This window comes from Leptinotarsa decemlineata, unplaced genomic scaffold (genome assembly GCF_025532065.1).
Source record: "Leptinotarsa decemlineata unplaced genomic scaffold, Ldec_3_MD MMD2_tig00001719_RagTag_RagTag, whole genome shotgun sequence".
Classification (NCBI taxonomy): domain Eukaryota; kingdom Metazoa; phylum Arthropoda; class Insecta; order Coleoptera; family Chrysomelidae; genus Leptinotarsa; species Leptinotarsa decemlineata.
Genome location: NW_027412569.1, coordinates 10,019,543 through 10,035,618, shown reverse-complemented (window position 1 = coordinate 10,035,618; position 16,076 = coordinate 10,019,543). Strand labels below are relative to the sequence as shown.

The window sequence follows — 16,076 nt, the reverse complement described above, 5'->3', positions numbered from 1 at the left end:
ACACAAAGTTTTAAAACTAAACAAGTTCTTTCCTTACAAAATGAGTATTCTTCAGCAACTCAGTGAAGATGACTATGATAGGAGAATTGCATTTTGTGAAATGATGACTGCGAGAATTCAAAATGACCCGAATTTAATAAAAAATATTTGCTTCAGTGATGAATTAACTTTTTTTCTCAATGGCTTTGTAAATAAGCATAACTGTAGATACTGGGATAATGAAAATCCACACTTGTTTCGAGAGGATCATACGCAATATCCACAAAAAATAAACGTCTGGGCTGGAATTCTGGGAAACGAAATAATTGGCCCTATTTTTATTGAAGAAAATTTAACTGGTCAATTGAATTTAAACTTATTGAAAAATGTAATCGATTCACTCATAACACAGTCCTTAGAACGCCAAATTGATGAAGAAGACAACCCGCTCTTGGATGAACAAAATTTACATTTTCAACAGGACGGCGCACCGCCACACTACGCATGCCTGACAGTGGCTCGATCAACGGTATCCTGGCAAATGGATTGGCGCTCTGGAATGGCCAGCGAGATCTTCGGATTTAACGCCATTTGATTTCTTTCTCTGGGGTTATTTGAAGACAATGGTATACAAAACTCCCCGCAGGACATTCAGGATCTAAGACGCAGGATTACTGACACATGCAGGCAAATTAATAACGATACATTTACAAAAGTCCAACAGAAATTCGAGAATAGATTGTATTTTTGTTTAGCTATGAAGGGTGAACATTTCGAACACCTAATAAAGTAAGGTACATTTATTAAATTGATTAATTTGCTTTTTGCCCTATTTTACGAGAACGGAACAACCAATTTCAGTTTTTTAAACGGGGGTGAGTGAGGATTTTTCAAATATTTGAAATGATGTGTTACAAGATAGGGGATGCCATTTGAAATTATTAAGTTGGGGTAGCTAAGGGTAAGGGGGTTGAACCTAAAATACCACTGGCATTGGTTTTGAACTTCCCCCTCGATATCTAAATTGACGTGTTTTTTGCCTACGGCAAATTCTCCCTGCTAAACGAAGTACTAGGGGTGGGAAATTTTGAAATGAAGGCACTGTATAATAGTTTCTTACCTTTTCAGTCTCAAGTCTTTTATTTCTATCAAGGCAAAGCATCGGTCTATTGGCATCATTGAATGCCCTGGAATAGGATAATATATCACGATTTTTTGGAAAGCCTAGATGCACAAAGAGAATACAATTATACGTAAACAAATATTTGTTTTTATTCTGCGAAGAAGAGTTGTCACAAAAAATTGACACTATAACTTGTTTATCGATTTTATATTTCTTCAGATAGAAATCTAAAGCTGTAATATCTACTTGATATATTTTCATCAAAGTCACTCATTTTTGCAAAAAAACAAGGCTACTACACGAAAACAACAACACAATGAAAATAAAAAATACGCACTTTTCTGTATCTGACATCACTTCGGTTCTTTTCTAAACATATGTGCTTTTTTAACACTTAGGTTCTTCTTGCATGAAACCAATCTTACTTTATGAAATGTGACTTGAAAAATGAGGCACTTCGGAACATTTTAGGCGAAAACTTAATAGAGTAATCAAAAGTAGATTCAATTTATATCTAGATGCTACTAGTTTAAACTCGCAAAAATTTTACTTAGGGACTTTTTGCATAGAGCCCTTCAAATGTTCCTCATGTCCGATCTTATATTGAGTTCCAGGGGTCTGTAGACTAGTTGCTTTACTGACAAATCATGGAGAAAGCTTTTTGATTTCCTTACCGTCTATGACCTTGAAAAAATCGCGCACCGATTCTGAGGTGAGAGGCGCAAAAATATTTGAGTGAAAACTGAACATTTTAGCTCAACTATTAGTTTAATTGAACTGCAGTAGTCCAGAAGAAGTTTATATTGGAAGATTGGTTCAGTAGAAGTTATTATGATACAAGTATTACATTATTTAATACAAGTATTACAGTAACAAGTGCAGCTTTGCTTTAAACAGTTGAGGTATTTTATTTTTTATAGATTCTAGAAGGTGAAAATACTCAACGAAAGATCGATACAAAACTCTATTTTTCTAAAAAAATAAGTGTTGTCCAAAAAATCGACGGCTCTTCGAACGAGAGGGCGAGACAGGCAAAGTTGACAATATGCTTGAAAGATTTCCTCTTTGGAATAAAATATTTCATTTCTAAACGCTGAAATCATCCTTGTTTCATTCTCACTGTCACATACTGTATACTATATATTTTTTTAATCAATTTCACTTATGTTAGACGATGAAACTTGCTTTTCCTTCCCTCATCTGTGTGTAAAATCTGGTCAAACATCCACTTCATATTCCTCGGTCCCTCTTCTCATTTTCTCTCAAAAACAATTGTCAAATGGCAGAGCATTTTCGTCGTCGCGAAATCGTCGAAAACTCTAAAACTCCACTCTCTCCCGTCACGTATGCACATAAACATATGAATCGTAAAACAACGCTGGTCCACACATGCGGCAAACCGTACGTGATTTTCTATTTTGTGTCCACAAAGAGCTTCCGGCTGCGCACAAATTTTATGGGAACGTGATATCCGAGTTAATAATTCTGTATGTTATAGGATTTTGCTTGTCTGGAAACAGAATTAGAGCTCTTTTCTGGATAGGGCTCACGTGAAATTCAAAAATAGGATTATTTATCTCTCGATACGATTCACGGGTCCGAATAAACTGTTTATTCAGCACGAACACATAATTATTCAGTAGTAATTAAATGGGTGATTTGTATGAAATGCAAATATTCTTTCATAACAACTATCTGTATCATTGAGACCAACTAACATTTCATTGGTTTGGACTTCCATTATTGTCTATCATGATATAAATTGATTAAGAATCCCTGAAAGAATTTATAAAAAATTTAATAGATCAGCTGAAAAATAAAAATTATATTAAACAAAAAAAAAACTGAAATTACAATGCATTACATTACATTAGCAAGCACGACGTTTCGATTGTTAGTATCCACAATCGTCTTCGGGTAATGACTGTACTTATTCCTCCAAGATCTGACTATTTATAGGTCATTCGAGTGCTTTCACCTATCCCCTTTTCCTTCTTTCCGCTTCATCGGTTTTAGCGGGAGCTGACCGTTTGGCGGGAGTTGGTCGTGTTTCGCTTGATTTATAAAAAAGTTATAAAAGTCAAAAAGTCACGAAAATCAGTTTTTCGGGAATATCTCGCGACCTATGGCTCGGAGGTCAATAAAGTTCATTATAAAACTCATTCCTCATACGATTATCTACAAAAAATTTCTCTTGCATTTTTCTGTAAAGTCAACCGTTTCCGGACTAGAGCGCTGAGAAAGCGACTACATTAGATGATGCACTCGTTTCTGCACCACCTTTGAGGTTTCACCCGTAGGCATAATCCATGAACTGTAATAAAAGGTTTTTTTTTTATTTTATGCTCAATAATTTTTATTTGTACATTGAAAAATAGGAAAAAAATTTTTGTATATAATTTTCTTTTATATTCATTCGTCGTCGAAATCCTCAATTTCAACTTCATCAAAAGTTGCTGACAAAACATCGAGTGGACTTATTGCTGCATTTTCATCAATTTCTTCACTAGTGGACTCTGCGTTTAAGCATGACTGACCACGACAATGTCCACAAGCTTCAGAACATCTCAATCTAATTTTTTGTATATAATAATATGAGGAATAACTTTTATAACTACTTTTATCGACCTCCGAGCAATAGGTCGCGAGATATTCGCGAAAAACTGATTTTCGTGACCTTTTGATCCTTATACATTTTTTAGCCGGCACGATATCAATGTCGATTTTTCACATCTTCATTAAAACGCCATAATGAAGGTATATACCAAAATTCAGCTCAGTAGGAATTTTTCCGCAGAATGAGGTTTAAAAAACCTAAAATGACTGGCTTAAAATGCGTTGTTGGACAACATATATGCGGCTCCGTTGAATTTTATCCTAAACCAGTGTTCCTCCTTGTCGATGATTTCAGCTTGAGACCACTTGATGTTATGTTGACGAGTCCAAACATGATCTCCTATTCCTGATTTGCTGGTTTCTCCTCGCTGTGTGTGTTTCTTGTGCTCGACAATGCGAACTCTCAATGGGGGCCTCTTAGTTTCACCGATGTATGATTCTCCGCACTTGCAGGGTATCCGGTAAATGCAATTCTTGGTATCATAGTTCGCGTTTGGTGGCCTGGTTTTTGTGAGGCTGCTACGGATAGTGTTCCCAGATCTGAAACAGGTCCTGATGTTATACTTGGACCCAATCCTTCTTATCCTTTCCGATAATCCTCTGATGTAGGAAAGTACAAGTACCGGTTGTGGCGGTTTCTTTTCTTTGTGAGGATCTTGCTGTATTATAAAGCCCGAAAGCACGGTCTAGTTGATGATTTATCTCTTAGTCGATTGAAGGTGTTATATTTTTGATTTTCTTCATTTAAATATATAATATATAAAGGAAATATTCACTTCCAGAGCTAATGATTCAACAATATACTTTTGTAACTAACAACAAACATGACAGTTCCTATTCCTAATACTTATATCTAGTTGTCATCAAAAGTTTGGTAATATAATATATAACATCTCTCCGTTCAAGTTCAATTACTCATATAATTCGAAGTCTTTTGAATTTTGATGGTATTCTAATGATTCTATTAGATTTTCTAGGGATGGGTGAAATAGAAGATGAGGGCGAATGTGTTTCCAATTCTATTTCATTTTCATCAAGTGTGTTTTTAATCGATGGATGATTATCTGGACTGTTATTAATAGTTGGTTCTGACCTAAAGAATTTTCTGTTTCTCAAAAGTTGAGCGTCATCTGTATCTAAAATCATCTCACTCATCTCACTTTCTAAAATGGGCAGTTTTGTTCTCAGTATTTTATTGAGCATAATTCGTGCTGGAGATTTTTGTAATTGTTTGAGGGGTGTATTTCGGTATTCTATTAGCATTACGTAAATATCCGTACGCTGTTCGTTAGCCTTCCTCAACATGTTTTTCGCAATCTGGACGGCTCGTTCCGCTAACCCATTTGATTGCGGGTATGTTGGGGAACTTGTTCTTAATTTTATATCCCATTCTTTGGCAAATACATGAAACTGATAACTATTAAAAGGTATATTATCTGATACCGGCTCTTCTGGTATACCGTTTCTCTTAAATATTTCTTTCAGTTGGATTATTACACACAACGCAGTTTTACCTTTTAATTCCTTGATTTCCAACCAGTTGGAGAAGTAACCTATTACTACTAAATAATTCACACCTCTAAATTCCAATATATCAGTTGCAACTTTCTTCCAAGCTCTATTAGGAACTTCGTGTGAAATAAGTGTTTCTTTTCTATTGTTAAAAAAGAAATTGGTAGTGTCACAAGTAGATTACAGAGAATGATGTTGAAGTTATTAAAATATGATTTGAAAATAAAATACATTCCTGGGAAATGCATGTATATTGCTGATACGTTGTCAAGGGCTTATTTAAAGGATCCAGTAAGGGATGATTGTGAACTTCAAAATGTTGTACATTCTATTGCCAAAAATATAGCAATTACACAAGAGAGAAAACTGGATTTTCAAAAATAGACCAATGAAGATCCTGTTATGCAACAGGTAATATCTCATCACCAAAATGGATGGCCACGTTATAGACATGATATCAAGTGACCTGTTAGTTCGTATTGGAGCATGAAGGAATCAATATCAGTGGCGGACAATGTTTTGTTTGTGGATCACAAATTAGTGGTACCTTCGAATCTGAGAACTAAAATGTTGAAGGATTTACATGAAGGACATGTTGGAATGGTAATATAATATATAACAGATGGTGGTTGAATTCCTGGATCAGATACTGTCCCGTGTGTGTAGGCGTAAAAAAATACGCGTGAGAAAACTATTGTATTGTGAAACACTTGTCGCGGTTTTTGTAGAACACTCTATAGCAAAAATCATACAAAAAACTGTATTGATGAGTTTTAATATAAATTTTGATCAAGTATCGGCCAGTTCTAATCAATTTTCACTCCATATGACCAACACTATAGCTCCAAAGGTTCAAGGGATAACTATACAATCCCACTGGAAAAGGGAACACCCGGTATATAAGCCGTTTTTCAAGCCATATTTCTCACAATGTCCACATTATCACATGCTTTCCGAGCTCCATCACGATTGCTTCGCAAATGCACGTATTATTCCGATCCTCTTATCAAGTCACACAACGATCTGCCAGATCAAATAAAACAGCAATCAGGAACAGAACGACCGAAAGTCGCGACGTTACCAATTAGTGTTCTGGAGTAGATATTTTACACGATGCGAGCAGGACAAAGAACCGGAGCTTCTTTCCCTACAGACGCTTGTTCCTGTTGGCAGGGACAAGGAGACTTCTTCTTCGCAATTTAAGGGCTAGTAAGTCAGCTCGATTACATCAGGGGGCGGAATAAATTCCATAGAGGACGCTAAGATCTTCCACGATGTGATTTATTGAGGGAAGTTGCGGATTGGGGGTCCTGCAGAAGATGAATTAGGTCGAAGACGTAGGGTTGTGGTTGTGTATTGGTGTAGGTTTCTAGAATAATGTTAAGGGAAGAATGTTGATTCAATTTATGGAAATATGTGGTAGTACATTGGCTTTGAAAAGGAGTCTACAGTTTTTAAATTGTGCAGTTCCTGAAATATATGTTGACACGTCACATTTCGTGACGGCAAAACCCTGAAACCAATAAAAAAATTGACGCCAGCCGTTAAAGCCTACATTTCTATACCTGAAAATTCGCAAGCCTAGCAAGTCGGTGCGACCGATACTGTCAGCAATAAGTTCTCCTACTTATAAAGTTGCTGAATCTCTAACGAAACAGTTTAGTACTTTCTCAGTCCCACAATTGAAAAGTTACTAATTCATATGAATTCATAGATACAATTAAGGAAGTGAAGTTGAGAAATTTTAGTATCATTTGATGTGTCTTTGTTGTTTCCAAGGCGTCCGTATACCAAAAACTATTGAATATTTGAGGGATTTTCTGAGGGTCGATGATCTCACAAAAATTTGCATGGAGAATTATCGCTTTCAGTTCAGAAATGTTTCTATAGACTGCACGAAAGTACAGCAAAGGGAAACTCTTTGTTCTCCTTTATAGCTAATCTGTTTGAGCAAGTTTGAACTGGAAGCAAAAGGGGTGTTAGATTACATTCCACGGACTTGGGCCCGATATGCGAATGATGTATTTGCGGCTTTCGGCATAAAAAACTAAGATTGAGGATTGTGTTGCAACTGCCAACTACAGATCCCCTAATATAGAGTTCACATATGAAATTGAAAACATGAGTAGTTACCATTTTTAGATGTCCTACTAATTAGAAGTTCACTTATGTTAGGTCCAAAGTGAGTGGGTCAATTCGACCTTCACCGCAACCCGCAAGGATTTATTGTGGCTCACACCTATTCACATTCAACCAAATAAACCCAGCTTTTGACGAAGTGGATTAGTTTGTATGGTGAGTGGTTTTTCAGTTCAGATAGTAAAAGTACGGCTCTGCCGAACTCTAAAAACCTGATTCAGTCTCTAGAGGGGCAGGCACAAAGTATGGGCTCTGCTGTTTCATCATTTTCCAAACGGAGGCGACACACACTGTCTTCCGACAGTCCGAGTCTCTGCATATGATAATTCAAATAACAGTGACCTGTAATAAGGCCTGTTACACATCGTAGTTCATCCCTACTGTAATCCAACAACTGTTTGGTATTAAGCTTAGAAGGACGAATAAACGCCTTGGAGTGAGCCAATCCTGGAAGATTCTGCCAGAAGTCCATAAATCTTCTTGCCATCCCGATGTTCAATCTTTGTTTGGCAAAGTCAATGACGGGTTCTGGTTCGATGAAGCAGCTTGAAGCACCTTCCTTTGCAAGGGATTCAGCAGCCTCATTGCCTTCCAGGCCAGTATGGCCAGGAAACCAAACCAGAAACAATCTGTTACGTCTTCCTATCGAGGAGAGTCTTTTTTTTGTCAATTTTCTATCAATTTAGACGTTGCTCGGTAGGAGCCAAGAGCTTTCAATGCCGCATGACCGTCCTAGAATATTTTTACTGACTTGTATATGAGGTTAGATATTTCCAAACTCAATAGGTTTCCAGGCAGGTTGATATCTCTGTCATGGGTCTGCGACTGAAAACACCTGCACCGGAACCGGAAGGTGTTTTTGATCCATCTGTCAACCAACAACTAACTGCTCTTGATATTTCCTTCTCCCGGTGGATCCAGTCCTCTCTACTCGGGAACGGTACTTTATAAGGTAGTTCCTAGTTGACAGTTGGAGGCATATAATCAGAGGTCATTTCCAGAATACTGTGACTTCAAGTGTCAACTAATAGTCTGTTGCATACTGCATTTAAATGATTTGTGTAACTTGCAATGTGCACAAGTCTATATGCAGTCCATCTAGCCAGAAAAATGTGGAGTGGAGATAGATTTAGAAGGATTTCCATGGCCGCTGATGGTGTGGTACTGATGGCACCACTGATAGCCAGACAAGCCTGTCTCTGTACGCCAGAGAGCTTTGTCTGGGCCATTTTCAGTGAAGCTCTCAGCCACCAGGCAATCGCACCGTAAGTGATCACTGGTCTGACAATCATCACATAAATGCAATAGATTTGCTTAGGACCTGAACCCCAAGTTTTACCACAAATCCTTCGACATGTCCATAGGGTATAGGGACAGTCTGGATTTGTGTGAAACTTTTTTCCAGTGAGCGTTAAAGGTGAGTTTTTCATCAAAGACAATGCCAAGATATTTCACCTCCGTTCCGAGTGGAACATTGAGGAAAAGTGAATCGTCCAATTTTCTTCTCCTGGTGAAGGGAATTATCACGGTTTTGCTGGTGTCGACAGACATCTGCTTCCTCAGGCACCAACTGTGAACAAAGTCCATCGTGCTTTGAAGGATACTACAAGCTACCCTGTCCGACGTGGACCTTGCCAAGATGACAAGGTCCTTGGCATAAGTTTGCAGATCTACGTGATGATCATGTGTACTCAGAGTTTATAGGAAGAATACCAGTACTTTTAGATATATTCCTGATAGCATCATTGTCCACATCACAAACTGGCAGGACTAAACTTTGTGGTTCATAGGGTTGTTACATTTCCCTCGACTGAAGAAAGATACGATATGGAGGAGAATATTATCAGAGATATTGCTGTTAGTAAGGGGAGTACTTCAAATATGGGAGATAATTTACTTAATAAATGTAAATTCAGGAAAATCTTCGACTTTTCGAAAATACATTGATACATAGTTCATTGTCCTTCTGTATGAATCGAAATACACAAACAGCTGAGATGACATTTTCGAAAAGTTGAACGTGGAAGTAGCCTCCGAAACTTCTTGCTCACTGCAAGGATTGTGACAAAAACTATATTGGTCAGACCAAGCAAGCTATTGATACTCGTTTCAAAACAGGACCTACGTATTTCGGAGAACACAAAAATCAAGTGTCGTTCAACATGTTTTTGAGAACGGTCATAGAATAAATGAAAAGTGTCTCAAATTGTGACCTGCATTTACCAATAAATAATTCATTACATTATTTGTTTCTCGTTGCTCAATCAAGAATCTACAAGATACTCCGAAGTTTATCATATTTCTCACGGATTATCATTAAATCACTAAGAGGCATTATTTCCATATGAACAGTCGGGATTCCTTGTTAATGAACAATAGGAGTTCAACCAACGCTCCAAAACCGCGTTAACTTATAGAATATCAAAGATTAGTCGTTGGAAAGGAAGCGGAACCCTCATAAACCCTTATTTTGAATATTAATGATCCCACAAGCAAGAACAAGGAAGAGACTGAAACAATTGCCTAGGAACACCCTTCCACAAGTTGTCATCTCAGCTTATTCGCGGTCCACATGCCACTGGAAAGCTGGAGAACGAAGGTTGATATCGAATCATACACTAGGGATGTTCTCCTCGCGCCGAAATAGAAATCATAAGTAGGTCCCAGTGAGAATTTTCAACCCTTTGTAAGCCTACGTCAGACCCTTCTACAAGGTACAGACATCTTTGAACGTCTCCTGCAAAACATGATCATGTTTGTATATTTCATGAGATGTTTATACAGGAGTTTGCATAGTGAATCTCGCGTTCATAGCCGCTTACATAAGCTGGAAATTTTCGTAGATTATTATTTTGAAATTGAATTCAATTTCTCGAGAATATCTTGAGCTGATTATAAGCGGTTTTATGTCATGATCAAATTGTCATATCGTATGTCTTTAAGCTGAGTGGATATGAAAGCGTCATGTCCAGGCTCTTTCATGAATTATTTGTGACACTCTGCTTGTTCCGATTGCTTTTTCTGATTCCTAATGTGATGCATTTTCTACGTTCGTACTTCGTTTGGTACAATTTCATGCAGGTCGTTCAGTAGTTCACCGAAGAGATTTAACTAAATAAAAACGACGTTAATAGTCGCTATGGAAGCTGCAAGAGTCGCAGTTTATAATATGCTCTATGGGTAACGAGGTGCTCGAAGAATTATAGGAAGCACTTGCTGAAGTTGGATATAGTCTGCATATATTTTATGGGTGAAGTGGACTAAATGTCTTTTTGATGTTGCTTTGTGAAGGCATCTCATTAAGATGTGAATAGTTTTTTTATATACAGATGGATTCATCAACTTAATCACGTTAATAGTGAAGATTATTTGTGGTCGGGCAAATGTTCATAAACAAAAATTCATAGATCATTTATTGCATTTGGCAAAAAGAACCCAATAAACTGCTCGTATGCCATTAGGACTACACAATGACTCTCCTACACTACAACGAAGAGTGTTTTTTTAAAGACTACACGAGACAATCTGGGAATAAACTGGGTCTGCAGACTGTATCGAGGAGATATGAAATGTTCTTTCATATACAGACGGATTCATCAACTGAAGCATGATAATAGTGGAGATTATTTGGGATCGGGAAACTGTTCAGAAACAAAAATTCACAGATATTCAAAAATATTATGTTTACATTATAACTCAATAAACTCGAATGCCATTAGGACTAAACAATGACCTTTCTACACTACAACGAAAAGTAGATATTTTTTTTATAAAACTACATGAGATAACCTGGGAAAAGTTTGCAGAATGTATTATCAGAACGTGAATGAAAAATGCTGAAAATAATGATTTTTTATGTTGACCTTGTCCATTCTTGATATTTTGTACCTTTCAAAAGTTGAGAGTTTCAATGCATATCAAACTTTGGGAAAAGTGTCTATCATACATTCTATCGAAGCGTTTTATATTTTCTTTCTCTTCTCTATTTCAATTGAAACCCTTTCCACTGAAACGATTGCAAAATAGATTTCCCTACTTCACAATCGACGATTATACAATAGCTAACTCGATTAAGAGAGAAATCGAAAGAGTTCAATTCTAGTGCCGGCAGTATATGACCTTTTAAGCCTTGAAAAAGGTTGTAACCCTGTTACTCGTTTGTCAATAAACCTTCCCTTTATTAGTCGCTTCGCGTTGAATTAAAATACGATTCGAAACTGATGGAATGTTTAATTTGAACGTGAACTTTCAGGGTAGCTATACAAAATAATTTAATGTTTTTGCTAGATTAGTTGTATTTTGCCTTTGAACTTCTTCGTAGAGGTATTTTAATTATTTTTTTTGAGAATCTTTGAGTCCTACGATATTAGTTCCTACCTTCATAGGACTACAAAATACTGATGCTGTTTTTTTGGAGACAAACGTCGGTGAGCACATGTATTGTAATATATAGCTGACTTTTTTATTACAGTGGCTACAAAAATTGATGAAAAATCTAGAGGACCATATTCAAAAAAAATCATTTGGTGATGAAATCCAATGAATGAAACGTAGCATTTCAAATTGGTTCCAATCAAATTATAGCAAATATGAAGCAGTATTGAAAGTTTCTCTCTCATTTTTATATCATTCGAAATAGAGGCGGTAGAGTCAAAAGACTGAGTTTGACAATTATAGTTTCTGGCGAATATTTACGAGATAGCAATAATGGGATCGGCTAAAAAACGGTCTGTATAATGTGACTGATATGACATGTTACCTTTATGACGTGCTTGTGAATCTATGATTGATGTTCAATTAACGGGTTTTAGAAAACTTCCTATTCCAAACCATAAAATCCAAAATTCAAGTTCTAAAAGGGTTTTTGGAAGTTGGATCAGAACTCAATTTCCTGGCCGATACTCACTTTCCGCATTATGAAATTACTTGCCTCCTTAATTTTTCGAAATCATTCTCAAAGAAAAGCCGCGCTAACTTCCACAGAAAACAAAGCTACCTTTTAGGGCAATTAGCAACAGCCCTAATGTTCTTCTTTAATTTCCCTTTCAAGGGGAGAATGGTTACTTTATCCAATTTGATACGCTGTAACCCGTTTTCACAGAATTCTCTTTCTTTTTCAGCACTGGCCGACAGGAGAGAGCGGAGCACAGAGGTAAGTTTCCATTGGATCAATTCAATTATTTTTGAAAGCTGAAATGCAAATTGGTCGATGTTTTGATAGCCGGCTCTATGACGCATCGAAGAGTTTTTGTAACGTTCGATATGCTGGAATATGGTGCTCATTGAATAATGGTGACTTGAACTCGGAAGCGAAGTTGCCAATTTCCTAATATTCATTTTTATTTTGTGTATATTATTGAAATTTCACTCATTATTTGAACCATTTATTAATTAATTCCTCTTACAGGTCATATTCCGTTTTTTTACTCGTACAGTCAGCGTTTTTATATTTTTTGAATTATTAACCATTTATTTGATATTGTTTCTTTTTTAAATGTTTCACCCTATTTTAGGTTATTTTAGGAGTTGTCTTTTTTCATGATTCCACTTTGAACTGTGATAACTTATTGGACACTCATTCAATTCAATCGAAAGCTTTTCGAATAAAGGCAAAATGTTTTCTTCCCAATGTGCTTTTCACCAATCAAATTGGCGTTTTCAGCAGAAGAAGGAAAATATTGCTTTGTTGACGACAGCACACTTGTCACGCCATTCGCAACTGTACATTTCTCAATCAAATTCTCTCGATTAGTCAATATATTTTACGAGATACCAATGACAAGGTATTTTCCTCCGTTCAGCGAATTCTGCAGAAATTGAGCGAATGTTATTCGGCCATAATTCAAAATCCCCACTTTCAATATTCGAAAACAAAATTCCTTTATATCTTCCACTGACAATGACAAATGAACATCGATATCTAATTTCTTCGCGAAGGAACGATTTCGATGAATTTATGGATGATGAAGCGTTTTCCTTTCTGTCGAATTCTGCCTGCTAATTCCGGACAACATCACTGTTGTGTTTCCGCGAAAAACGAACAAAATGAATGGTCTGTGTGGAACAGCCAGAAAACCATTAAGGAGATACGAATCTAAAAGGACGATTCGGTAGCATAGGCACGCAGGGCTGTGCCAATTATTTCTGTAGCCCTTTAAGAAATATCTCAATTTCCAGGACTGTATTAAACTGTTGTTCCTTTTGACATTAATCGAAATATTTCAATTGTTTCAGAACTTCAGTGATATAAAAAATCCTGGAGAAAGCTGTAAATTATCATAGCCGTTAAATATTTGGAAGGCTCCAAAATCTTGAGCGATCATCAATATGGCTTTAGGAAACAACAACACTCCTGATTTTGACTGGTACTCATCTGAATAGTTTTTACCAAATTTCACTCTGAACGTTCTCTCATTTAAATACGATGCTAAAAATTTCATAGTTCCTTTAGAAGCTCCACATAGAGAAAGTTTATTTAACAGTTAACATGATTTACTTTGTCGAACGCGTTTTTGAAATCTGTGTATATCACGTCGACCTGAGTAGAATTTTACAGACTTCTAAGTACGTCATGACTAAAAGATAAAAGATTTGTGGAAGTCGACTTTTTTGGCACAAAGCCGTGCTGTTCTTCATTTATTAAATTCTTCACTTTGTACCACACTTTAGCATATATTATATGTTCGAACAATTTACCAGGAGCAGGTAACACAGCAATTGGCCGGTAATCTATATATATATATATATATGTATATATATATATATATATATATATATATATATATATATATATATATATATATATATATATGTATATACAATGTCACCATTGAAGTGCGCACCATATGGGAACCTTTTTTTTCCAAAAGTTTGAATGGAGTTTAACTTCGGCACTTGTTTGTGCTTTAAATTTAACACAAAATGATGCGGCCAACTGCGACCCACTGACGTTCAGTGTTTGTCAAATTCAACTTTTTTTTTGAAAAAAATTGAAAAAGTGCATTCCTAGATCGAATTTAACAAACAGTTACTTGAAAAAGTTGTGTCTACGGCAATTTTATATCCATATGCCAAATTTTCTGCAACTAGGATAAAGTTAATGTTTTGCTTATTTTTGACAGATATCCCCTTTATTTTATAAACCAAGTTCGGTTAATTGTCATCAATTCATGTATACATAACAAACTCATCATGGAGTTTGACTTTTCTGATACATTTTTACTTATACGGACATTTTTAGAGAGAAATTAAAAATTTGCTATAAAAATTTTAACATGACTGGTGCAAAGTTTCAATCACTTGGCTATTTTCTTAAACAAACCTTTGATTTCGAAAAAACAGAGGCAACTGAAAAAATGCAAATAATTTCGATAGAACTATTATTATTATTATGAATTTTAAACAACAATAATATTATGGAAAATACAAATGGGCACAAAAAATTACTTATTGATCTAAATGAGGTTGTCAAACACTTATAGATTACATTTCAGTATGTCGTCTTCCACGTTCAATACAAATTATGGTCCTTCTACTGACATCTATAACTGCATTTTTAATAAATCGAGGATTTATATTTGCACAGCACTCGCGAATGGTATTTTCCAGATGTTGTATGTCAGTAAATGGTCTACTTCGGTTCACTTTTTGTTTCAGGTAACCCCATAAGAAAAAGTCTAAAGGCGTCAAGTCGGGTGATCTAGGTGGCCAATAATGTTCCCAGGGACTGTTTTACAGCAACCGTGTGATGTATTGGTGCGCCATCAAGCTGATACCATAGGTCCTATTTAATATTTAGAGGCATATTATCTAAAACTTTAACCTCATTATTTAGAAGGTTGAGAAAACCGACGGATGATAAATTTTCCCTAAAGAAAAATGGCCCAATTATTTGGTCGTTAAGTATCCCACATCATTCATTAGTTTTAAAGGAATACTGATCACCACATTCAACTGTGAAATTGGGATTTTCTTGGGCCCACCATCGACAATTTTGAGAACTTACCGTTCCATTTGAAGAGAACGTTGCCTCATCTGTCCATAAAATTTTATACGGAAACTTTACAGTTTCTTCTCTCTCTCCTTGAAACCAGAATGAAAACCCTAAACGGACATCAAAATCTCGTTCTTTTAATGTGTTGATAAATCTTGGCTTGTAAGGCCAAAATTTATTCTTTAATAAAAATTTTCTAACACTTTCTCTCGTGTAATCCGTATTTTTTATAATATCGGTTATGCTCGTTTACCCGTGTTCAATAACTTTTAAACAAATGTTAAGTTGGGCCTCCTCATCATATTTACTTGGAGTGTGCTTTTTTTTAAATTGATTTGCTACGGACCCTGTTTCTCTGAATTTCGACATTATCTTTGACACAGTAGTATTTTGAACATTTTTTCCTGGATGGCGTTCATTGAAAATGTTAGCTACTTGCCGGTATGGTGTATTCTCACCACATATTAAAACTATTTCTATCCTTTCCTGAAGAGACAACATTATTGCAACATTAACTGTTAGAAATTTGACAAGTAAATCAACAACTTGACACTACCATAGCATGCATTTTGTTTGTCAAGACCTACTTAAAAATTTCATTCAACGTGATTAAGCATCCTTACCGCCCTAGTTAGTGTTAATAAATAATCTGTAAATACTGAATATTGAAATTTTAATGTAATTTCAACTCTAGTAATTTTATTAATACTCATT

General features: G+C 36.0%; 1 protein-coding gene across 1 annotated transcript in view; it reads left to right on the top strand.

The window, feature by feature from the left end:
• The window catches only part of LOC111518320 (uncharacterized), a 162,109-nt gene that overhangs the window by 17,670 nt on the left and 128,363 nt on the right, over positions 1-16,076 (top strand). The window contains exon 2 of the mRNA XM_074176479.1: positions 12,490-12,521. Coding sequence (XP_074032580.1) covers positions 12,490-12,521 — 32 coding nt within the window. The remainder of the gene's footprint in view (positions 1-12,489; positions 12,522-16,076) is intronic.